At 36.5% G+C, this 27,140-nt stretch overlaps 1 protein-coding gene across 1 annotated transcript in view; it reads left to right on the top strand.

Moving 5' to 3' along the window:
- Positions 1-27,140, top strand: part of LOC149830010 (mitochondrial carrier protein CoAc1-like) — a 100,214-nt gene that overhangs the window by 36,496 nt on the left and 36,578 nt on the right. Inside the window, exons 2-4 of the mRNA XM_090016248.1 lie at positions 6,819-6,904; positions 6,988-7,195; positions 9,964-10,081. Of these exons, the coding sequence (XP_089872374.1) occupies positions 6,819-6,904; positions 6,988-7,195; positions 9,964-10,081 (412 nt within the window). The remainder of the gene's footprint in view (positions 1-6,818; positions 6,905-6,987; positions 7,196-9,963; positions 10,082-27,140) is intronic.

Raw genomic sequence — 27,140 nt, 5'->3', positions numbered from 1 at the left:
TGCTTCACAATTGACGCACACATCACATAGTTGGAATTGTTGAGTTTAATAGGAATGGTGGTGATGGTCTACTTGTCCTTCATGGAAGCAAAGAAAAGATAAAAGAAGAGAAATATGAGGATGGTAGAAGATGAACGAAATGAGTGGGACATCACAAACACTTGAACCAGGAGCACTTGGATCATGATCCCGCACATGGTAGTGTTAAAATATATGTAATCTATATATATATATCTATATATATATAAATATATTTATCATACACTACCCGATAAGGGGTAGTTCTGTAAACTCGCCCAATAGGGGCATTGTAGACTTTTTCTTTTTCTTCTTTTTTCCTTTTTCTTTTTTTGTTTTTTCTTATTTCTTTTTTGTTCTTTTTTGTACCTTTTGTGCATTAAATGCACAACCATTGGGGGCCCCAACAAAGAGTCGTTGGGCCCCCAACGGTCACAATTGTGACCGTTGGGAGCCCAACGACTCCTTGTTGGGACTCCCAATGGTCCCTCTCTCTTTCTTTTCTCTAACTCTCCCTCACTCCTCTCTTGCCTATAAATAAGTGGGGTCTCCCCCTTTGTAAGTGTGGCTTCTTCAAGCTTCTTAGTGCCTTTATAAGATTTTATGCTTTCTAGCCATTATTGGCTTTTGTGTATGTCCTCTTTTGGACTTGTTCTTTGATTTCTATGTGTGAATGTCCATTGTAGGACATACATTTCTTTTCCGTATATTTCATTACATGGTATCAGAGCCTTGGTTGTGCTCTTGATTCATATAGCTAGTTGTCTAGTTATACCTCTCTCTTGGTTTGTCCTCCATTCTTGATTATATGATGGAAGGAGAACAAAAGATTGATCTCTCCTTTAAGCTCAATGGTACTAACTAGATGATGTGGGCCGCCGCCATGGAGAACAACCTCAAAGGTAAAAAACTTTGGGGATATGTTATGGGCACCATTAGGGAACCTCAACTTCAACTTACGAAAATAGATGGTGATCAAGAAAAAGCTCTAGAAGGAAATGCTCGCATGAAGGCTATTGAAGATCACCAATCCAAGGTAGAAGATTGGGAAAGTAAGCATGCAAAAATTCTTGTATGGTTCATGAACAACGTTGAGCTAAAGATTTGCGCCAACATTGCTAAATTCCGCCTAGCCAATGAAGCATGGTTCTTTATGAAAGGTATGTATACCCAAAAAAACCTTGCTCGTCAATTCTTTATCCAAGAAAAAATCCGTACCATTAAGCAAGGTGAAATGAGTGTAAGAGATTACTATAGCACTCTTGGACTTTTATGGGATGAACTCTCCCTTCTTGAACCCAAATGGGTATCTAGTGAAGATGTGGAAATGCGAAGAGAACAAATGGAAAAAGAACACTTTTTTCAATTTTTACATGGGCTTAGGCCCGAATATGAACAAGTTAAGTCCTCCCTTCTTCATAGATCTAAACCGTTTCCATTGGAAGATGCCATAGCCGAAATATGCCAAGAAGAAACGCGTCTTGGCATGATTAAAGGAGGAGATGAAGTTCTTGCCGTGTCTAAACCCGACAATCATATGAAAGCTTATAAGCCTCCACACTTTGGGAGGCAAAATAACTATAATGGCAATTATAGGAAAGCCATTTGCCATTATTGTCAAGAACCGGGTCATATAAGACCTAATTGTCCAAAGATAAATGAACCTCCAAAAGGTAAAGTTGCTATTATTGAAGAAATCTCACAAAAGAAGGAGGAGCCAATGAAAGGGAAAGAGTCCTTTTCCCTTGCTCAACTATCCAAAGCACTTCAAATTCTACTCAAATCGCTGTCAACTTCGGGAGCCGCCATTGCCTCTTCTCCTCCAGGTACGCTTTCTTGGATTCTTGATTCTGGAGCATCTATTCATATGACCCCTATTGAAAATGGACTATCCAATGTATGTAGCAACTCCAAAAATTCTTTTGTTTCCACCGTCGATGGTACCTCTTTACAAGTTAAAAGTTTTGGAACTTTAGACTTTTCAAAAGATTTTTTTGTGCCAAATGTAAGAGTAGTACCTCAACTTAATTTAAATCTTTTATCTGTCTCTCAAATATGTGATCATGGATGTGAAATCTCCTTCTCAACCAAGGATTGCTCTATACAGGATCTCCAGTCCGGGAAGCGGATTGGGCAAGGCCATAGGAGGGGAGATCTCTACTACATGAACAATTTGAAACTTCCCACTAACTCATTTTGTAATCATGTCCAAGATAAAAATATTGAAACTTGGCATCAAAGACTTGGACATCCAAGCTTCTCAAAAATGTACTCCTTTCCTTTTGGAAAGAAATTTTGTAATGAGAAACATTTTGTTTGCAAGAGTTGTATTTTTGGCAAAATGAAATCCACCCCTTTTCCAAAGAGAACATTTTTGTCCAAAAGACCCTTTGAATTAGTCCATTCGGATGTTTGGGATCCTTCTCCAGTTATATCAAAAGGAGGATACTCATATTATGTTACTTTCATTGATGATTTCACTCAATATGTGTGGATCTATTTTCTCAATCTAAAATCCGAAGTTTTTAATTTTTTTTAAAAATTTCATATGATTGTCAAAAATCAATTTTCAAGTAATATCTCTATTCTTCGATCCGATTCCGGTGGAGAATATCTATCAAATGAATTTCAAGAATACTTGGAAACCAATGACATTTGTCATCAAAGGTCATGTCCTAGGACTCCCCAACAAAACGGTCTAGCTGAAACAATGCATAGACACATTTTGGAAACCACTAGGACTCTTCTCATTTCCAAAGAAATTCCAAAGTGCTATTGGGCCGAAGCTGCCTTAACTTCCACTTATTTGATAAATAGAATGATATCCTCATCCCTATAAAATATATCTCCATATGAAAAACTCTTTGAAAGAACACTCGATTTTAATAGATTAAGAATTTTTGGGTGTAAGTGTTTTGTCCTTACACATAAAAGAGATAAGTTATCTCCAAAAGCTATCGAATGTGTGTTCTTAGGATACGAAGAAAATAAAAAAGGTTTTAGGTGCTTCGACCCCAAAAGCAACAAACTATATATATCCAAAGATGTTACCTTTTTAGAAAATGAGAACGACTTTGAGAAAAATAAAGATATTGATGAAAGCGAATATGCTTTCTTATTTGATCTTCTCTCTCAAGAAGATGTAACTCCTCACGAAGAGGAAGTTCCTAATGATTTAGATGATACTCCTCTTAGTAATGTTGAAAATAAAAGTAATAATTTTGAGAATAGGTCAATTCAAACCTATGCTAGGCGTGGTCAAGAAGCTCCCATAAGTGCCTTAGAAAAATATTCTCAAGATTCCAACATAGAAGAAACCTCTTTAAGGAGATCTAGCCAAATCTCCAATCCTCCTAATAGGTTTGTTTCCTATGAGTCCCTAACACCTAAATATAGGGCATGCCTAATCGCATTACACTCTTATCATGAACCATCACACTATGATGAAGCCAAAAACATTCCTCAATGGGTTGAAGCCATGAAACTAGAACTTAGTGCTCTTGAAAAGGCTAAAACTTGGGAAATAACTTCATTACCCACTGGAAAGAAGTCTATTGGATGTAGATGGGTCTTCAAAATTAAAACTAAAAGTGATAGGTCATTTAGAACGTTATAAAGCTAGGTTGGTAGCCAAAGGATATGCTCAAGAGTACGGAATAGACTATGAAGAAACCTTCGCTCCCGTAGCTAGAATGACTAGTGTTAGGACTCTTATTGCGGTTGCATCCGTTAAAAAATGGCCTATCTATCAATTGGATGTTAAGAACACATTTCTTAATGGCGAACTAAGTGAAGAGGTCTATATGGATCCTCCACCATGAGTATCTATTGATGAAAATAAAATTCTTAAACTAAAAAAGGCACTATATGGGTTAAAACAAGCTCCAAAGGCTTGGCATGACAGATTTAGCAATGTAATGACTAGCTTAAATTTTCGTTCATGTTATACTTACACTGCGTTGTTTGTGAAAAGTGCAGGGTCCTCTGTAGTTATTCTACTACTATATATTGATGATATGATCATCACTGGAAGTGATGAACAAGGAATCCATGATATTAAGAAAATTTTAAAAGAAAATTTTGACATGTCTGACCTTGGTTTCTTAAGATATTTTCTAGGTATTGAAGTTGCATATTTTCCCCGAGGGTATATTCTCTCTCAGATGAAACTTGCTGCTGACATTTGTTCCAAGTCTAGAATTTTGGATGATAAGAAGACAGAAACCCCTGAGGTTATCAATGCAAAGCTAAGGCTGGAAGATGGGACATTTCTCGAGAATCCTACTCCCTACCGTCAACTCGTTGGGTCTCTGACATACTTATCCATCACTCGGCCAGACATAGCTCATGCAGTTCACTCCGTCAGTCAGTTTCAACATGCACCTACAACTGTGCACATGAGTGCAGTCTTAAGTATTGTCAGATATATTAAAAACACCATAACTAAGGGAGTTTTTCTTTCCTCTTCATCATCTCTTGATTTAATTGCTTATACAGATGCTGATTGGGGAGGAAATCCCAATGATAGAGTCTCAACCACTGGTTTTTGTGTTTTCTTAGGTGACTCTATGATTTCTTGGAGATGCAAGAAGCAGCATAAAATGTCATTATCCTCAACAGAAGCGGAATATCGTGCTATGGCCACTACAACCATGGAGCTTGTGTGGCTTAGAAGTCTCCTCTGTGATATGGGCATCGTCATCTCAATTCCTTCGAAGATGTGTTGCAATAACAAGAGTGCTATCTATATTGCAAGCAACCATACCTTCCATGAGCGTACTAAACACATTGAGATGGATTGCCACTATGTTCGAGATGAATACCTAAAAGGAACCATAGCACTGCCCTACGTCACATCCAAGTACCAGTTGGCGGACTTCTTCACCAAAGCTCTTGCTGCTCCTCGTTTCATGTTTCTTCTCAACAAGCTTTCGGTTGTATCCCCGTAAAGCTTGAGGGAGGGTGTTAAAATATATGTAATATATATATATATATATATATATATATATATATATATATATATATATATATATATATATAAATATATTTATCATACACTACCCGATAAGGGGTAGTTCTGTAAACTCGCCCAATAGGGGCATTGTAGACTTTTTCTTTTTCTTCTTTTTTCCTTTTTCTTTTTCTGTTTTTTCTTATTTCTTTTTTGTACCTTTTGTGCATTAAATGCACAGCCATTGGGGGCCCAACAAAGAGTCGTTGGGCCCCCAACAAAGAGTCGTTGGGCCCCCAACGGTCACAATTGTGACCGTTGGGAGCCCAACGACTCCTTGTTGGGACTCCCAATGGTCCCTCTCTCTTTCTTTTCTCTAACTCTCCCTCACTCCTCTCTTGCCTATAAATAAGTGGGGTCTCCCCCTTTGTAAGTGTGGCTTCTTCAAGCCTCTTAGTGCCTTTATAAGATTTTATGCTTTCTAGCCATTATTGGCTTTTGTGTATGTCCTCTTTTGGACTTGTTCTTTGATTTCTATGTGTGAATGTCCATTGTAGGACATACATTTCTTTTCCGCATATTTCAGACCCATGAGAACTTGAATCTCCAAGCAAAGGATTGCCTACGTATCAAGAGCACAATGGCTCCGATACCATGTAACGTGATGTCCACCAAGAAGCACAAATCCAAGAGACTTCAATAGCACAAGCACAAAAGGCGCAACGGCACTCACAAAGGTCATTAAGGGCTCTCACACATACGCCACTAAGGGCACAAAAGAGAGCACTCAAAGCATTTATTAATTAATCATAATGCACAAGATATGCATAATCCACAAGAGGGACTTGAGCCCCATATATATATATATATACAAGAGAGGAGACCTACTAGTTGTTGGGGAGCTCCCAATGGCTAGTTGATCCTATCGACCAAACTGCCCCTAATGGGCAGTCAACACCACAAAAACAGAAAAATAAAAAACAAAAAAATTACAATAAAACCGATAAACAACAACAACAACAACTACACCTTCATCTCAAAACAATTGGGGTCGGCGATATGAACCAAAAAAGAAAATCATTCTGGGTCTTCCACATGAATCCTTCTCCTCCAATCATTTCTATCCAATGCCATGTCCTCGGTGAGGTTCAAAGCATTCATATCCTTTCCTATCATCTCCATCCAAGTCTTCTTAGGCCTACCCCGACCTCTTTTAACTAATATATTTTCCCATTTCTCCATCCTTCTAACTGGAGCATCATTAGGTCTTCACCGAATATGTCCAAACCACCGTAAACATCATTTTACTTTGAATAAAATGGCTTCTTTTTTCCACTTAAAAGAAAAATGCTTGAAGCATGTATGAGGAAAGAATATAATCTTATAATGGTTCTGTCATGTTTCAGCTACTCTGATTAATTTGTTCAACTATAATATCATGGAGGTGTCAGAGTTGAATCAAGTGCACTGTTTCGTAAATCTGGGTAGGTTTTTGTCTACAAAATACATAGAGATTCAGGAATATTTTTCACCTTAGACTATTCAACTAAAATTCTAACTTGAGCAAGGCGTGAAGCTCTTCTATTTCTATTGTGGGCTTTAGGGGAAGTTTGTCAGATTTTGCCTTAAAGATTGGTAAGTTGTGGATTCAATAAACTTTAAAATAAATCTTCCTTTTCTACTTTCTTTGCTTCTCATGCTTATTCATTTTGACATTGTATTTTTCATCTGTTTAATAATCTATAGTGATATTTATTTTAGTTTTCAGTTTTTTCATGTGCCTTGCTGTTGAATGCACATTTTCTTGATGTAATTTAAACTTCTTTCTTTTTCCTATGGCTATCTCCAGACAAGAAGTGAGGGATTTCATTCTCTTGGGATGTTCCAATCTTTGAGAAAGTTGATGAAGCATGAGGGTTTTCTTGGATTCTATAAGTAAGTTTGTAACAAATGAATGTTCTCTGGGCTTCAAGGAGTTTTTTTTGGCAAATCAATTAAGTTGTCTGTTATTTTTTTAGAGGGAATGGTGCTTCTGTCCTCCGGATTGTCCCATATGCGGCTTTACACTTCATGACATATGAGCAGTATCGATGCTGGATTCTGAATAACGTAGCTAGTCTTGGAACTGGACCTGTTATAGACCTTTTGGCTGGTTCGGCTGCTGGAGGAACAGCAGTTTTGTGTACCTATCCATTGGATTTGGCTAGGACAAAACTTGCTTATCAGGTAATTTGTGGTGGTTTTGTTCTTTTTAAGTTTGTTTTTTCTTTTCAGAATACCTTTTTAAAGTTTCCAATAGAATAATTTGATACAATAGCTCCTATTGCAAAATTTTAGGTTTTGAGACTTTTTCCTCTTTCAATGGTATGCTCTAAATAAGATGAAGATGTTCACTTCAAAGGATTTCACTTGGAATCAAGGAATGCTTGATTAGTTGGTTAGCAACTGGTTTGTTAATGTTGTAAGCTGGGGAAATTCTTATAATAAGATGTCCACCAATGAAATATGAATCCACAAGCTTCAAGAGCACAATCACAAGGCACAAGTTTACTCACATAAGCCGCTAAGGGCTCTCACACAATGGCCACTAATGTCACCAAAGAGAGATCACAGGAGAGCACTCACAACACTTTAAAAAATATTATTTTATTAAGGAACGATTGCACAAAGAACATATGATATAATGGGAAGAATCCCCTATTTATATACAAAAGAGGCCCAACAACTAGCCGTTAGGCTAGTCTAATGGCTAGTAGATCCTAGTTAAAAACAATAAAAAGAAAAAAATAATTATAAAAAAAGAAAAGACACATATATATATATATATATATATATATATATATATATATAGAGAGAGAGAGAGAGAGAGAGAGAGAGAGAGAGAGAGAGAGAGAGAGAGAACCTTGCTAAATGAAATATGTTAAATTGGTTTTTATGCTCTTCCGGTGTTTTTTTCGCAGTTCGGACCCCATAAATGTGTTGGGCATGGTCGATTTACGAGGAATCCACACTTGGATCATGTGTTTTCGATGAAAAAATGATATTTGGAGCCTCAAAAATTTACAAAGATTTTGGACCATTGATTTTTTTAATGTTATAAAAAGCCACCCATGTGTCGGAATCGAACACTTCAAGAGCTTATCCCTATAAAATAAAGTACGTACGGTCAGAATTTAAAAATAAAACAAAAAACCCCTGAAAAACTCATTTAGCATATTTCATTTAGCACGAACTCATTACTCTCTCTCTTTATATATATATATATATATATATATATATATATATATATATATGCTCCCCCACAAACTTACATTATAATGACTGAAAGTTTGGCAAGTAGAAAGTAGAAGCGAGGAGAGAGGCTTGGTGAAAAGTCTCCCAATTGATATTTTGATATGACATAGGGTAACTCAATATTCTTTTTGAGAGATTTCCTTCTTCACGTAGTGCTAATCCATCTAAATGTGTTTTTTTATCTCATAAATGTGTGGTTGCTGGAAATCTAGATGGTGCTTTTATTGTTACAACAAATTTTTTATGCGCATGTCATACAGACTCTCATATATGCCCGCAATCTTCTTAACCAAACAATCTCTATAATGGTAGTGCTCATAGATCAATATTTCGTTTTAATAGACAATAAGGAGACTTTCTGTTGCTTATTGTACCTCCACGAGATCAATGATTTACTTATAAAAACACAAAAACCCGTAGTTAAGTGCTTGTTGTTGGGATCATCCTCAATCAGGATCAATGTAGGCAATTTAGTCCAAAGAAGAAGATGAAGGAAAAAAAAGCTTCTAGAAATGAAAGTTTTAATATATCTAATGATCCTTAATACAACACCCATATATACCGACATAGGAGCATGTTGGAATTGATTTATAGAATGCACAACTTGAGCGGTATCAAACTTTTTATTGGATAGATAAGAAAGAGCCCCACTTAGCTTGAAAATTTATAGGTTTTCCCAAAGGTTGCTCATTGTCGATCCTCATCTTGGCTTTAGTCACTTAGGGAATATCCACTCTCTTATCATCAATAATTCCTGATCCAAAACCAATATTTGCAACAAATTTACATTGAGACAATAAATACCCTCTATATGAGTAGTCTATCTATATTCCTAGAAAATATCTCTGAAAGCCTAAATAAGTCATTTCTTTGAGAAACATCTTATTATGTTCAATTCCCTGTTTATTATCATTTTATTCATATAAAAAGCAAGATGACAATACCTGCATTATATTTCTTAATAAATAAGGCAGTGTTAGTAAAACAAGATTTAAAATCCAATACTTAGCTTAAGCTTACTAAACCTATCAGTCCTGGCTTTTAGAGCCTGTTTCAAGCCATAAAGGGCTTTGCATAAGTATTTTACCTTAAGGAATATCCATACTGAGAGGAGCCTCCATGTACACTTCTTAATTTAATTATCCATTTAAAAAGATACTTTTTACATTCATTTGATAGATAAACCAATTCTTAATAGATGCAACAACTATAAAGGTCTTAACTGTAGTCATACAAGCGAATAAGGCAAATGTTTCCTCACAATCTATCCCATACTCCTGGAATACCCTTTGGATACTATCAAACCAAAGAGAGGAAGATACCATGATAGCATATAGAGGCAAAACTCAAAAGAGAACTTTATTAATTCTAAAGAGTAAAGAATGCAACAATAAAAGGGGTCATCCCCCATACCCTAACACCCATTCTTTGTTCGTTTTATCAGGCTAGGAGAAGAATTATTTTCATTATCTTAATCATAGTTTTTACATTTGTTGTATTGTTAATTGTCTAAAAGCCTAAAATACAATTTAACTCTTACAACATCTTCTGCATATGTACCATATTCTTCAAGAAATCATGTTTGGTAGATATGCTTGCCTGATGCTGTACATTGGAATCCATTGTAACTTTGAATTTTGTCTCCCTCAAAAAACATATATTGTCTTTTACTGAAGTTCAATTATATTTCAATTATTTAGGTGGCGTATAGAAGTGGCATGGGTGGTGTTCGCAGTCATCCAGCTTACAGTGGCATTAAAGATGTATTCCAGAAGGTCTATGCTGAGGGTGGAGTTCGCTCTTTATATAGAGGAGTTGGTGGGTGCTTGTCGCTTTGTTCACCTTGCTTGTTTATAATACTAATCTGTTTATGCATTTTTCAGGCACTTGTTTATATCATTTACTTCTTCATTTTAAAAGGCTTAATTTCTTTGTAAATTGGTCTCTCTCTCTCTCTCTCTCTATATATATATATATATATATATATATATATATATATATATACCGTCCATGGTATGTAGAATCTAATTGACAAATCATGTGCAAGTTGTATCCACTCAATCTGACCTCATAGATGTGTTCAATATGTTTTATTTGCTAGAGAATGTACATTGGATCATGCCTTTTCAATGTGAAAATATGATTTTTTGATTCATGAGATTTTGACACATTGTGGTCCTTTGATTTTTGAAGCCCTTAAAAAACCTGCTTACATGTTGCAGACACATGAAGCAAAACCTCCTTTCTAATGAAAAAATTACGTGGACCACTTCTTTAAGGTTAAATCCACAAAATTATTTGAAAAAACAGTTGAAAAAATGGTGTTTTCTGCTAGATTATATATATGAGCGACTCTAGCAAATATATATATATATATATATATATATATATATATATATAGAGAGAGAGAGAGAGAGAGAGAGAGAGAGAGTCAGAGCCTTGTGGCTGCGCCTTTCATTCTATTAATATGTTGAGTATAAAATTCTAGGGTACAGAAATACCCCTTAATAACATGCTAATTTACATTATACATTGATTGGGTCCGGACCCGATCCAGTATATAAATCGGGTCGGGTCCTGCATATACATAATGACTTCTTTTCAGCCTCCCTCAAGTTGTGCATGGTCCTGTACCATGAACAACTTGCCTTTTAGAAACCAAAATCTGTCCTTTGTCAACCCTTTGGTGAGAATGTCTGCAACTTGTTCTTCAGTTGGCACATACATGGGCTCAATCTCTTTATCTTTAACCTTTTTCCTAATAAAATGTTGATCTATTTCAATATGCTTTGCTCGACTATGGTGGATGGGATTGAAGGACATTTTGATGGCACTTTGATTGTCACACAGTAGCAGTGACCGAGCAATCAGTTCTCCCATTTATGTCAGGAGATGTCTTATCCATGTAGCCTCAGCCGTGGCAGCAGCCATCGATCTGTATTCAGCCTCAGTGCTTGACCTAGCAACCGCCTTTTGTTTTCTACTGCTCCAGGATACCAAGTTTGGTCCAATGAAGCTGCAATAACCGGATACTGATCGTCGTTCATCTGAATCACCCGCCCAATCAGCATCAGCATAAATGACGATCTCCTGGCCCCCGCCTGGATCTAATTCTCTTTTCTTGTATACCAGCCCATCACCAACTGTATTCTTCAGGTAACGAAGTATACGTTTGACTGCCTCCATATGTGACATACGAGGTTCATGCATAAACTGAGATACCTGATTAACCGAGTATACTATATCAGGTCTAGTAAAAGTCAGGTATTGCAACATGCCAACTAAGCTGCGATACTTAGTGGGATCTCCATATATATCTCCTTCCTTTGAACTCAGTTTCTGATGAATGACACTTGGAGTTGTTAACGACTTACAATCTGTCATCTGTCATGCCTGCTCTGCTGAGAATGTCCAACGTGTATTTGTGTTGAGTAAGGGTGAGTGTATCACTTCTTTTATCAACTTCTACCCCAAGAAAATATCGTAGCTCTCCCAAATCTTTCATCTTAAATCTCCGATTTAATAACTTCTTCACCCGCTCAATGTGACTTTTACAGTTCCCTGTGATGATGATGATGTCATCTACATATATCAATAGAAGAGTAGTGACGCCTTGTTCATTGTGAATAAATAATGAGTGATCCAGAAGGGACCGAGAGAAGCCATGCCTTTGTATCTCTAGAGAAAAACTGTCGAACCAGGAACGAGAAACTTGTTTCAAACCATAGAGTGCTCTCTTTAACTTTCATACATATTTTTTGGCGTCTCGTTCTGCATATCCAGCGGGTTGTTCCATGTAGACTTCCTCTTTTAAATCCCCGTGCAGAAATGCATTTTTTACATCCAGCTGGCTCAATGTCCATCCATGTTTAATGACTAGACTCAACACAATGCGAATGGTCCCCATTTTAACTACAGGACTAAAAGTTTCATCAAAGTCTTGTCCTTCCTCTTGTGTGAATCCCTTGGCTACAAGTCTAGCCTTGTACCTTTCGATGCTCCCATCTGATTTATACTTTATCTTGTACACCCATGTTGACCCAACAACATTTCTGTTTAGTGGTTTAGGTACAATCTCTCATGTCTCACATTCATGTAAGGCCTCCATTTCTTCATTCATTGCTTCTACCCATCTTCTAGAGCTCGCAACTTGATAGAACATGAGGGGCTCATCCTCTTTACTCATGGATGTCAAGAACAACTGAAAATCCAATGAAATTTTTTTATAACTTACCCACCTGTCAAGTGGATGTCGAATCCGTGAGGATCTTCTGATATTCATCATCTGTGAAGCGGGATCAGATGGGTCCGTACTTGTACAAGAAATGAATGAGGGCTCTTTCTCTCGCCGGGTGTACACCACACCCTTATACCTTGTTGGCTCCAAGTCATGTGTAATAGTCTCTTCCGTTTGAGTTTCATTGGTTGATTCCTCATGTGTCTCCTTCTGACTGCAATTTGCTGGACAATCTACTTTACCATTGGAAAAGAGTTCTGAATTTAACCATGCGTAGTATACCTCAACGCTGGGGCTTGAGTTATCAGCATGAAGGGTTGAATTAGCAGTCTGATCATCAAAGTTCATTTCATCGAAAACTACATTCCTTGATATTTTGACACGCTTACTCAGGGGATCATAGCACATGTACCCTTTGTAGTCTTCTGCATATCCTATAAACCTGCATTTTAAGGCTTTATCTTGGAACTTGTGCCTTAGTGAGTTGTCAATGTGAACATAGCAAACAGACCCAAACACACGTAATTCATGATAATCAGGTTGTATGCCAAATAGAGAGAAATATGGTGACTTATTTTCTAAGATACTCATGGGCAGTCGATTTATCACATGAACTGTGGAGTGAAAAGCCTCAGTCCATAATGATACAGGGAGATTGCTCCCGTGCATTATGCTCATTGCAGTCTCAACAATATGTCGATGCTTCCTCTCAGCAATCCCATTTTGTTGATGTGTATGCAGGCAAGACACTCTTTTCTTTATCCCATTATGTTGAAGGAAACTAACAAAGTCACTCGAGGAGAATTCACCTCCTCCATCACACTGGAAATTGAGAATGTTGGTAGAGAAATGATTTTGAACAAAAGAATGAAATCTCTGGAACAATCTAAAGACTTCTGATTTGTGCTTCATAAAAAATATCCAAGTATAACGCGAGTAACTATCAATGAAAATAAGATAGTATTTACTGCCAGAAAGAGAAGTAATTGGGGCAGGACCCTAGACATCTGAACAAATGACCTCAAATGGCCTTGAAGCTCTTTTATTAATGGAAGCGAATGGTAAAATATGACTCTTACATAAATGACAACTAGAACACTTTGTATCAACGACCTCTGAACTCAGACTGGACTTAGGAATGAAATTATTCAAGATAAGTTTTTCAATAAAATGACGACCACAATGGCCAAGACGACTATGCCAAAGTCTTGGCTTATTACATTTAGAAATAGTAAATATAAAATCAGGATAAAAAATTTGATGTTGGTGAGGCTTCAAGGATGAATAGTCGGAATGAATGAAGGATCTTCTTGAAAGATGTACATGTTGCCCCATCGTTTTCCTTCAGCGAATGTCTTCTTCGTGCGAAGATCCTTGACATAAACAGAAGAAGGAGTAAATTCAACTGAAGCATTAACATCGTCAATGAGTTTTGAGACAGAAACAATGTTTTTTTGAATATTAGGTGCATGAATGACACTTGAAAGTTTAAGAGAGGACTTTGACATGGGTATAATGACATTTCCAATATGTGAGATTGAGTGATGAGATCCATCTCCTGTGACTATGCTATTCTTACCAACATAAGGAGTAAGAGTCAAGAGTTTACCTACATCACCCGTGACATGAGTAGTAGCTCTGGAGTCGACATATCAAATGCCTTTGTCATTTTGCTTCATATTCAATCCTGCCAAGGCTACCAACAACAACTCCTTTACTTCTCCATCCTTCCTAGCCTCTGCTTGTTGAGCTTTTCCTTTGTTTTGAGGATTAAACCAACAATTTGCTTTAATGTGCCCTTGTTGCATAGAAAACATGTGAGAATGGGTCTTTGTCCTTGTATATTGGGTGTTGGAAGTATACCACGACCTCCATAGGTATTTCTCCCTTGGCCTCCCTTTCTTCGAAAAGAACTTCCTCGTCCTCGACCATAACTCATTCCCGTATCTAGCACATCTTGGGTTCCTGAATGTCCATGAGAATCTTCAGAAGATCCTTTCAAAGTCATTTCATATTGCAATAATTTCACACGAAGATCTTCAAACTTTGGAAGTTCTGGTAAACATAGTAAGGTTGTCGTCATAACATGATAGTTTGCCCCCCAATCCACTCAAGGTTTGTTGCACTTTATGTTTTTCACTGACAAGACACCCAACAATAGCCAGCTGGTCTGTGATGCCTTTCATTTTGTTCAGGTATTCCATAATAGACATGGAATCTTTCTTTAGCATTTGAAACTCTCGCTTAAGAAACATAATTCTTGCCTCAGAAATTTGTGAATATGTTTGAACTAACTTATCCCACAGTTCCTTGGCCGAACAATCATCAGGAAGGGCAACAAGGACCTCCTGTGAGAGAGTTGAAGTGATGTATGCCACTAGCGATTGATCCCTCTTCATCCAAGCAACAGATTCTGGATTCTTGTGAAGAACAATAGATTGTTCTCCTTTATCGTCTGCTTTTTCCTACGAAATGAATTCTGGAGGCGGTGGAACCGATCCATCCAGATGACCAGAGAGGTCCTGACTCTTTATAAATGGGATGATCTGTCTTTTCCAGGTTAAGAAATTTGAGTTATTCAATTTTTCAGAGACTAGTTGACCGAAAAAGCTTGAGGACAAACATGACTGTGCATGAGTAAAATCCATTTGAGAGAAAACCTGAACTGACACTTAGGTATGAGAGACAAAATAGAGGGCTCGGCTAATCAGCTTCACGTGTTTGATCAAAATCACGTGGCTGGACTCGGCTAACAGAGCACTCGACTAACAGGGCACTCGACTAACAGATGGTAGAAGCATGTCTCGGCGAGCAGAGCACTTGACTAACAGAGCACTCAACTAACAGGACACTCGGCTAACATATGGTAGAAAACAAGTTCACGTGTTGGATCAATTTCACGTGGTTGAACTCGGCAAACAGAAAGAGAAAAACAGAAAAAGAATAATGTGTTTTCAAAAAATGCGATCAAAAGTAATTTCAGAACCCACGACACAGCAGAGGTTAACAGAGATTTTCAGAAAATGACAGATTGTAGAAAAACAGAAGAACCACAGTGATCTGTCATCGTGAAACCAAAACGAGGTCTGTCACCATGGAACCGAGATCAAGCTTTTCACACCCAGACTTGATTAGATCCACACGCCTGTCGACTTTCACGTTGATAGGATGAAAATGAGGCAGCTCTTCACTCCCAGACGTCACGCTGCTCTGATACCATGTGAGAAAGGAGTCCTTGATTGTTAAAATGTATACTCAAAAACATTATTGTAAGTATAAATATATATACTTATATACATAGAGATACATATACATATATTATATGTATACGTATCTCTATATATAAGTATATATATTTATATATTTTTCCCTTTTTCTCTTTTACCCAAAAGGGTATTTCTGTCTTTTTACATTTTGCGCATATTCCATTTGGAATATGCTGTATTTTTTTCCCTTTATTTTTTTGTAATTCTTTTTCTTTTTTCTTTTTCCTTTTTGCATAACAAAAAGGTGCATTGGGGGTCCCCCCAATAGAGTCGTTGGGGGCTCCCCAACGACTCCTTTGGGGAGCCCCCTCTTGCACCCCTTTCCTCTTGTATAAATAGGGGTGTTCCCCCTTGTTGTAAAATAAGCTTGAGAGTCTCAAGCATTTGCTTCCATTTTATGAAATACATGCATTATTGCATGTTTATTATTTATACGCTTTTTGCGTATTTTGTTTAAGTGTTGTGAGAGTGCTTTCGTTCACTTCTTTTATAAAGTATTTATGCTTGTATGCGTATTGTCTCTTCGTAGACAATTTCACATGGTATCAGAGCACGGTTGGTGATTAAGGATCGTGGGATTCTCTTTTTTTCGAGTGCCTTGAAAACCGTGCCTTTGGATCCTTAGAAGTTGAAGTGGTGAATCTTGCTTCTCAAATATTTTAGAAGGATCTTGTGCAAGCTAGAAGTTGAAGCATTGTGTTGGTACGCCCTCTTCTCCTTTTCTTTACTCCTTAATGGGTGAAAAAGAATCTCATTTCACTCTTAGCTTCAAGTTGAATGGGTCCAACTATCATATTTGGGCCGGGAACATGGAGGCTCACATAAAAGGTAAAGGATTATGGGGTTATGTGCAAGGCACAATTCAGGAACCAGAACCCAAAATAACCGTGATGGACGAAAATGAAATCAAGATTCTTGAGGGAGAGGAAAGGATCAAAGCTCTTGAAGAATACTCCAAGAAGCACGACGAATGAGAAATGAAGAACTTCAAGATTCTTTCTTGGTTCTTCGCATTCGTCAAAACAAAGATTAATGCCAACATTATCAAGTTCAAAAAAGCATCGGAAGCTTGGCATTATCTCGAGAAAATGTATACATCAAGAGATCTATCCCATAAGTATTACCTTCAAAAGAAGGCCCTCTCCCTTACTCAAGGTGAAATGTCTATTAGGAATATTTTGCCGACCTTTCCTCCATTTGGGATGAGCTTTCCATGCTTGAACCAAAATGGAGTGGAGAGGCAATTGAACTCCGCCACAAGCAACTTGAAGAAGATCGGTTCTTCAATTTTTTGAATGGGTTAAGACCGGAATTTGAGCAAATAAGGTCATCACTTCTATCCTCATTTACTCCTCCCTCTCTTGAAGATGTTCTCACCAAATTAAGTGGTGAGGAGACTCGTATGAGTTTATGTAAACAAGGACCAAATGTTCTTGCGGTTCCTTGTAATTATGAAGAAAACAATGAGGTCAATGCCGTATCAAGACCCGGAAATAATGTAAAAACCTATCGTCCTCCTCATTTCAAATCAGAAAATCAAGGAGGAGATGGTGGACAAAGAGGAAAGAGGGACTATAGCAAGATTATTTGTCATTTTTGTAAAGAACCGGGGCATATCAAGCCCATATGTCCCAAATGGAAGAAGCTTCTCGCCATGGCTACCACCGGTGCACCACAAAAGGAAGAGGCATCATCAAGTGGGTCACTCTCTTTAAATCAAATAGTGGAAGCCCTTCAACCTCTTCTCAAGGGAGCTACATCCGGTGCCGCCGTGTCTACTTCTTCCATCCCAGGTAAAGTCTCTTGGCTTTTGGACTCAGGTGCATCTTTTCATATGTCCCCAAACATGTTTTCACTTTCCGATTACTAAAAAAATGTTTCTCCATCCTTTGTTTCCACTGCGGATGGAACCTCTCTTGAAATTAAAGGAATAGGTAATTTTGAAACTTAATTTTTTTCCATTCCAAAAATTAGATTTATACCTAAACTAAACTTAAACCTTCTCTCTGTTTCTCAACTCTCGGACCATGGTTGCGATATTAAATTTTCATGTGATAAATGTTTAATACAGGATCGCCAGTCCGGAAAATTGATTGGGGAAGGCTTTAGAAAAGGAGACCTATACTATATGGAATCTCTCCAAGTTCCAAAATCTTTTTGTAATGTTGCCCGGAACAAAGATATAAATATGTGACACAAGAGACTTGGCCATCCTAATATCACCAAGTTATCTTATTTACATTTTGCGAAGGATCTATGTAAAAGTTCTTTTTCTTGTAATGATTGTATTCTCGGAAAAATGCAAAGTTTACCTTTTGAGCAAAGAACTATGTTCTTATCTAAAACCTTCGAAATAGTTCATTCCGATGTTTGGGGACCCGCACTTGTTATTTCAAAAGGAGGCTTTTCTTATTAAGTTATTTTTGTGGATGAATTCTCCAGATATTCATGGATCTATTTTCTTAAGTTCAAACATGAAGTTTTTACGTGTTTTAAAACCTTTTATTCAATGATCAAGAATCAATTCAACAGTAATATAAAGAATTTTAGAAGTGATTCTGGAGGAGAATATCTCTCCAACTAATTTAAAGTATATCTTGAAGATCACAGAATTATTCACCAAAGGTCTTGTCCTAAAACCCCTCAATAGAATGGGTTGGCCGAAAGAAAACATAGGCACATCTATGAGACCACTAGAACCCTTCTTATTTCTCAAAACATTCCTAAAAATTTTTGGGCTGAAGCAACTCTTGCTTCTGTTTACCTGATAAATCGTTTACCATCTAGGATATTAGGGAAAATATCCCTCTTTGAGATCTTATATAAGCTTGAACCTGATTATAATAGGTTACGAGTTTTTGGGTGCGAGTGCTTTATACTTACGGATAAAAATGACAAGCTCTCTCCCAAAGCTATCCTCTGCGCCTTTCTTGGGTATTTCGAAACTCAAAAAGGGTTTCGTTGCTATGATCTTCGAGATGATAAGTTATATGTTTCTAGAAATGTAACGTTTTTAGAAAATGAAAGTGGATTTGAAAAAAATGTTTCTCAACAAGAAAATTTTGACTACTCATTCCTTTTTGATTAGTAATGATGATATATCTAGTGATGATGATGTATCATAAAACCATGATAAGGAAAATGATGGTGATGTTGAAGAACATAACCCTCTCAATGAACAAGAAAACCAGATTTCAAGTGACCCCATAACCTACTCACGTAGAAACCAAGATACCTTTAGAAGTGCCATTGACCAATATAGTGAGCTTGTTCCTGCTCTCGATCACCGAAGATCTGAAAGGAATAGGAGACCTCCAACTCGTTTTGTCTCTTTTGATTCATTTTCACCCCGATATAGGGCTTGTCTTAGTGCCATTCACTCTTACTTTGAGCCAAGGAATTTTGAAGAAGCTAAAAAATGTATAGAATGGCAAGAAGCCATGCAAAATGAACTTAATGCTCTTAAAAAGGGCTGAAACTTGGGATTTCCAAACTTTACCCATAGGAAAGAAAACTATAGGTTGTCGATGGGTTTTCAAGGTTAAAACTAAGAGCGACGGATCCCTGGAAATGTATAAAGCTCGCTTAGTTGCAAAAGGGTATAGGCAGGAGTATGAAATTGATTATGAAGAAACTTTTGCTCTTGTAGCCCGAATGGTTACAGTTAGATGTCTTATTACTATTGCATCTATTAAAAATTGGAACATTTTTCAAATGGATGTGAAAAATGCTTTTTTAAATGGTGATCTTAACGAAGAGGTGTATATGGATGCTCCACCAGGCATGAAGATTCTTAAAGATAAAGTTCTTCGTCTTCGAAAGGCCCTCTATGGCTTGAAACAGGCTCCCAAAGCCTGGTATGACAGATTTACCAATGTAATGCTGGAAAATGGTTTCTCCTCTTGTTATATTGACACTGCTCTATTTACTAGAAAATCTAATGCAGGGATTGTAATATTATTACAACATGTTGATGACATGTTAATTACAGGTGATGATGTTCAAGGTGTCAAGGGTATTAAATCCGTCTTGACTTCAAAATTTGAGATGTCAGACTTGGATTTTCTGACATATTTTCTTGGAATTGAGGTTGCCTATTCGCAACGTGGTTATTTTCTATCCCAGTCTAAACTTTCTTGTGAGATTATTGACAGATCAGGGATTTCTGATGACAAAGTATGCGAAACTTCTGAAGTTGTGGGAGCAAAAATGAAGATTGACGATGGTGTTCCTTTAATCGATCCTACTCCTTACAGGCAGTTGGTAGGTTCTTTAATGTATCTTAGCATTACTCGACCTGATTTGTCACATGCTATACACATCGCCAGTCAGTTTCAGCACGCTCCTACAACCGTTCATATGAGTGTTGTGCTTCGCATCATCAGATATTTGAAGGGAACTGTGAATAATGGAGTATTTCTATCTTCTTCTTCTGAATTGAAATTACTTGCTTATACTGACTCAGATTGGGGAGGTGACCCTAGTAACCGTCACTCCACCACTGGCTTTTGTGTGTTTTTAGGTGAGTCTTTGATCTCATGGCGATGTAAGAAGCAACAGAAGGTCTCTTTGTCATCCACTGAAGCCGAATATAGAGCCATGGCATCCACTACCATGGAAATTGTATGGATTCGACGCCTTTTGGAAGATATGAGAGTGCCTATCAGAGAACCAACAAAGCTGTGCTGTGACAATAAAAGTGCAATCTATATTGCCAAAAACCACACCTTTCACGAGCGAACAAAGCATATAGAGATGGATTGCCATTATGTCAGGGAAGAATACTTGAAGAAGGTCATTGATTTACCATACGTGACGTCTGAGTATCAACTTGCGGACTTCTTCACAAAAGCTCTTTGTTCGCCTAGATTTCATTTCCTTCTTGACAAACTTACGGTTATCACACCGTAAGTTTGAGGGGGGGGGGTGTTAAAATGTATAATCAAAAACATTATTGTAAGTATAAATATATATACTTATATACATAGAGATACGTATACATATATTATATGTGTACGTATCTCTATATATAAATATATATATTTATATATTTTTCCCTTTTTCTCTTTTACCCAAAAAGGGTATTTCTGTCTTTTTATATTTTGCGCATATTCCATTTGGAATATGCTGTATTTTTTTCCTTTTATTTTTTTGTAATTCTTTTTCTTTTTTCTTTTTCCTTTTTGCATAACAAAAAGGTGCATTGGGGGTCCCCCCAATGGAGTCGTTGGGCCCCCCCCAAGCTCCCCAACGACTCCTTTGGGGAGCCCCCTCTTGCACCCCTTTCCTCTTGTATAAATAGGAGTGTTCCCCCTTGTAAAATAAGTTTGAGAGTCTCAAGCATTTGCTTCCATTTTATGAAATACATGCATTATCGCATGTTTATTATTTATACGCTTTTTGCGTATTTTGTTCAAGTGTTGTGAGAGTGCTTTCGTGCACTTCTTTTATAAAGTATTTATGCTTGTATGCGTATTGTCTCTTCGTAGACAATTTCACAATGATCTCTACACAAACCTATCACCGTGAGAGAGAGAGAGAGAGATTCCAGAGAAAGGGCGTCAAAGCCTTGTGGTTGCGCCTTTCATTCTATTAATATGTTGAGTATAAAATTCTAGGGTACAGAAATACCCCTTAATAACATGCTAATTTACATTATACATTGATTGGGTCTGGACCCGATCCAGTATATAAATCGGGTCGGGTCCTGCATATACATAATGACGACTTCTTTTAACTGCTCACACGTTAGGTGCGAATTGATACCTGCTAAATGGGTTTTTCTGCCTTTCCGGTGTTTTTTTTTTTGCAGTTCCGACCCCATACATGTGTCGGGTATGGTCGATTTATGAGGAATCCACACCTGCATCATGTGTTTTCGATGAAAAAATGATATTTAGAGCCTAAAAAATTTACAAAGATTTTGGACCGTTGATTTTTTGAACCTTATAAAAACCCACCCATGTGTCAGAATCGAACTCTTCAAGAGCTGATCTCTATAAAATCAAGTACATAGATCACATTTGTATGGTCAGAATTTAAAAATAAAATGAAAAAGGCTGAAAAACCCATTTAGCACATTCATTTGGCACCTAACCTGTGAGCATATATATATATATATATATATATTTAACTTTCAAATCAAGACACCCATCTTCCCAGTAGCTTAAATTAACTGATTTTTAAAGGTAACCTTGTGTTTGGATAATGCAAGAACAAGGTTGTACAAGCCCAAAGGGAGGTGAGACCCCATCTAAGTGGGTTAATCCACTAGACAATTGTTGGATGGTCCTTGAAGATTATTCCTAGAATTAATTCTTGCAGTGAGTTTTCATTAGAGAACAAATGTGGTTGTTTCCTAGTTTGTCATGCATGTTAAAATGTAAATTGTAACACATATATATAATAATATAATATTATATTATTATTATATATAATTTTCTTTTAATTATTTTTTCATTTTCTTTATTTTCTTTTTAATATCTAGTTCAGTTTAAACTAAATTTAGTATATAGTCAAGTTCCTAGTTGGAACTTGACTGAATTATAGTAGTTGGACTGGTCCAACGACTATAATAAGAGCGACTCTTTTTGGGAGAGCTCAAAGTGAGCTCTCCTCACTCTCTTTTTTGTATAAATAGGGGTGAACCCCTTCAATATTTGTAACAATGCTTCTTAAGCATTTTTGTCATAAATAAAGATTTTATTATTTCATTTGTGTTCTTCCATTTATACCCTTTTATGGGTTTTGTTTCAAGTGTCACTAATAGACACCCTTTTGAGAGATTCTAGTGCTTTTGTTGAAGACCACCATTTCATTACATGGTATCAGAGCCGTGGAGATCTTAGGTCTTGAAGAACTTCTGCCTCGTTTTTCATGCTTCTCTTGCAAAAGGTGTTTTATCATCTTGTTCGTAACTCAAGAAGATTCTTTTGAAGAAAGGAAGCAATTGAAGAAATTTTTGCTACAAAAAGTTGTGTTGTTTCTCCCCTCTCTTATCCTTCTCTCTTCTTTTCTCTTCTTTGGTCTATTCTTCTTTCTTTTCTCACCTTTGTAAAAGATGGATGACAATGATGAGATCACCATCATACCCATGAAACTAAATGGTACAAATTATGTAATGTGGGCTTCGATTATGAAGCACTACATTTGAGTAAAAGGGTTATGGGGTATAGTGGATGGTTCCGATTCAAAATCTAAACTGGCTCTCACTAAAATGGAGGGTGATAAAGAAGTTTCTCTAACGGAAGGAGAGAAGAGTAAGGCTTTGGCTACTTATGAATAGAAATTGAAAGAGTGGAGGATAAGGCATGCAAAAATTATGTCATGGCTAATTAATAGCGTAGACATTAAGAAATGCTTTAGTTTTGCCAAGTTTGAGCATGCCAATAAAGCTTGAGAATACCTTAAAAATATGTATTCCCTTAAAGATATTGCACATGTGTGCAATTTACAAGACAAAGTTCGGACAATGATTTAAAAATATAAAACTATTCGAGAATATTACAATGAGTTGTCCAAACTTTGGAAAGAATTGACTCTTCTTGAGCCTAAATGACATTGTGTCGAAGATATCGAGCTTCGCAAAAAATAACTCGATATGGAACATTTCTATCAATTCGTAAATGGTTTAAGGCCGGAGTTTGAATCCACCAAATCAACCCTTTTACATCATGGAAAAATTCCTTATATTGTTGATACTATCGAAGAACTCTCTATGGAGGAAAATTGGCTTAAAAAAAATACTCTAAAAGTTGATGATGACTCCGTTCTAGCTGTGTCTAGACCGGGTAATCATACACGCACTTACAAGCCACCTCATTTTGGTAGACAGAAATGGTGACTTTGACAAAAAAAAAGTCATTTGTCACCATTGTCATAAACCAGGGGCCTCAATGTCTCAAGTTAAAGAGAAGAGAAGAAAAAAAAGTTTCATCAGTTGAATCTGAACCAAAAGATCAAGATGCACCTATATCTATGGCTCAATTGATGGAAATCCTTCAACCTCTTTTCAAAGGAGCATCCTCCTCAACTCGAGCTGCTGTTGCATTTTTTTTCGATCCAGGTGACTTTCCTTGGCTTTTAGACTCTCGTGCTTCTTTTCACATGACCCTGAATGTCAATAGCTTATCCGAATGTCTTAAAATAACTTAAGTATGTCAAAGGTTTCTACAACTGATGGTACATCTCTTGAAATAAAAGGAGTAAGAAGTTTTGAAAATTTTCAAAATTCATTTTTTTTATCCTAGAAGTTAAATATATTCTTAAACTAAATATGAATCTTTTATATGTTTCTCAAATATCTGACTATGGGTATAATATCTCCTTCTATTCTCATGGATGTTGGGTACAGGATCACCAGTCAGGGAAGCTGATTGAGAAAGACTATAGAAAATGACTCTATTACATAGACTTTTTGGAATTACCCAAGAATGCATTTTGCTATAATGTTCAGAAATTATATTAGATTTATGGCACAAAAGACTTGGCCATGTCTAAAATTCAACATTTTCAATTTTTGTGAAAATTTTATAATTCTGAAAGTTTTTCTTGTAAAGACTGCATTCTTGGCAAAATGAAAAGATTACCGTTTCATAGTAGAACTTTTGTTTCTTTTGGACCACTTGAGTTAATATATTCAGATGTTTGGGGATCTGCACCAGTCATTTCTAAAAGCGGTTATTTATATTATGTCATTTTTGTTGATGACTTTTCTAGATGTACTTGGATTTATTTTCTTAAAGATAAATCTAAAGTTTTTGTTCACTTTCAAATATTTCATAAAATGGTTAAAAATAAATTTCAAAATGATATTTTTATTTTTTGCACTAATTCAAAGGGAGAGTTTATTTCCAAATAATTCAAAGACTATCTCAATTTACATGGCATTATACATCAAAGATCGTGTCCACACACTCCACAACAGAATGGCCTAACCGAACGTAAACATCGACACATTATGGAAACTACTAGCACCTTGCTAATTGCAAATAAAGTTCCAAAAGGTTTTTGGGTTGAGGCTGCTCTAACTGCTATCTTATTAATCGAATGCCATCTTCCTCGTTAAAGAGTATAACTCCAATTGAAAAACTTGTCAACTTATCTCCTGATTATTCTAGACTAAGAGTCTTTGGATGCAAATGTTTTGTTATCACCAACAAAAATGATAAACTCTCTCCTCGTGCAATCCCATGTGCCTTTTTAGGATATGACGATAATAAAAAAGGCTATAGGTGTTTTGATTTTCAAAATAGAAAATTGTATGTATCAAGAAATGTATCTTTTCTAGAAAAAGAAAGCTTCTTTGAATTCGAAAAATTCAAGGATGTCTCTGACTATTCTTTTTTAATTGATCTAACTTCAAAATCCAATGAATGAGATTTTGAATGCGACTTTGACAATGATCAAAGTCCTATTGATATTGAACATAATGTCAATAATGGAGAGCAAGCCCATAGGGATGTTAGTCTATAATATTCAAGACGTAGAGAACAAAATCTCTCATGTGCATTAGAAAAATATTCCGAAGTTTCACCTAGAAGGGCGTCCAAAATTTGTAGACCTGGTAAATTTGTGTCTTACAAATCATTTTCACCCACATATAAGGCAACAATTGCATTAATATAATCATATGTTGAACCATCATCCTATTCTCCAGCAAAAAATCATGTAGAATGGATAGAAGCCATGAGAACTATATTAGATGCATTAGAAAAGGCTAACACCTAGACTATTCAAGATGTTCCTCCAGGTAAGAAACCTATAGGCTGTCGATGAGTTTACAAAGTCAAAATCAAAAGTGATGAAACTCTGAAAAGGTATAAGGCACATCTAGTGGCAAAAGGGTATGCCCAAGAGTATGGTATCAATTATGAAGAAACCTTTGCCCCTATGACTTGTATGACCACTGTCCGAACTTTAATAGCTTTGGCCTCCATTAGAAAATGACCTATATTTCAAATAGATGTCAAAAATGCTTTTTTAAATGTGAATCTAATTGAAAAAGTATACATGAGAGCCCTGCCTGATATTAGTATCCCTAAGGGTAAAGCTCTTCGTCTAGGAAAAACTCTTTATGGTATTAAACAGGCACCAAAAGCCTGGTATAACAGATTTAGTTATGTTATGTTTAATATTGATTTTCAATCGTGTTTGACTGATATTGTTTTGTTTATTAAGAAATTTGATGCAAGCATCATTCTTCTTCTTCTTTATGTGGATGATATGATCATTATCGGAGGCGACAAACAAGGAGTTGCAAATATCAAAACTCTTCTTAAAACTTATTTTGAAATGATTGACTTAGGTTTATTAAGATATTTTTTAGGAATTGAAGTTGCTTATTTCCCTCGTAGGTATTTGATATCTCAATCTAAATTTGCTTTTGATATTATTTCCAGGTCTGAAATTACAGATGATAAGAAAATGGACAATGAAGAAGTTGTCAACGTTAAAATGAAAATTGACGATGGAGAACTTCTTGATGATTCTACTCCTTACAGACAACTTATCAGAGCACTTTCTTATCTTTTCATTACTAGGCTAGATATACCACATGCTGTTCACACAGCTAGTCAGTTTCAGCATGCTTCCACTTTTGTGCATATGGAAGCAGTTTTGCGTATTATTAGATACTTAAAGTCCTCTTTTTCATGGGGACTCTTCTTGACTGCTTCATCATTATTAAATTTAATTGCCTATACTGATGCTGACTGAGGAGGTGATCTTAATAATAGACACTCAACCACTGTTTTTGTGTGTTCTTAGGTGAATCCTTAATTTCTTGGAGGTGCAAAAAGCAGCAAAAGGTCCCTTTTATCCATCGAAGCTGAATACCGAGCCATGACAACCACCACTATGAAAGTTGTTTGGCTCAGACGATTGCTAGCGGAGCTGACGCAAGCTTAAAAAATGTGCTGTGACAACAAAAGTTCTACATTGTAAGCAACCGAACATTCTATGAGCGCACCAAACACATTGAGATGGACTGTCACTATGTTAGAGAAGAATACCTACATGGAACCATTGATCTGCCATATGTTACATCAGAATATCAATTAACAAACTTCTTCACCAAGCCACTCGCTGCTTCCAGATTTTACTTCCTCTTAGACAAACTTTTGCTTATTGTACCGTAAGTTAGAATGTAAATTGTAACATATATAATAATAATATTATTATATATTTTTTTCTTTTAATTATTTTTCATTTTCTTAATTTTCTTTTTAATATCTAGTTCAGTTTGAACTAGATTTAGTATATAGTCAAGGTCCTAGTTGGAACTTGACTGAGTTATAGTCGTTGGACTCTAGTCCAACGACTATAATAAGAGCCGTTGGACTCTCTTTTTGGTAGAGCTCAAAGTGAGCTCTCC

The sequence above is a fragment of the Nuphar pumila genome, chromosome 8, assembly GCF_984573655.1.
Source record: "Nuphar pumila chromosome 8, dmNupPumi1.hap1.1, whole genome shotgun sequence".
Taxonomy (NCBI): Eukaryota; Viridiplantae; Streptophyta; class Magnoliopsida; order Nymphaeales; family Nymphaeaceae; genus Nuphar; species Nuphar pumila.
The sequence above is the reverse complement of the archived record's forward strand: the minus strand, read 5'-3'. Positions and strand labels throughout refer to the sequence as shown.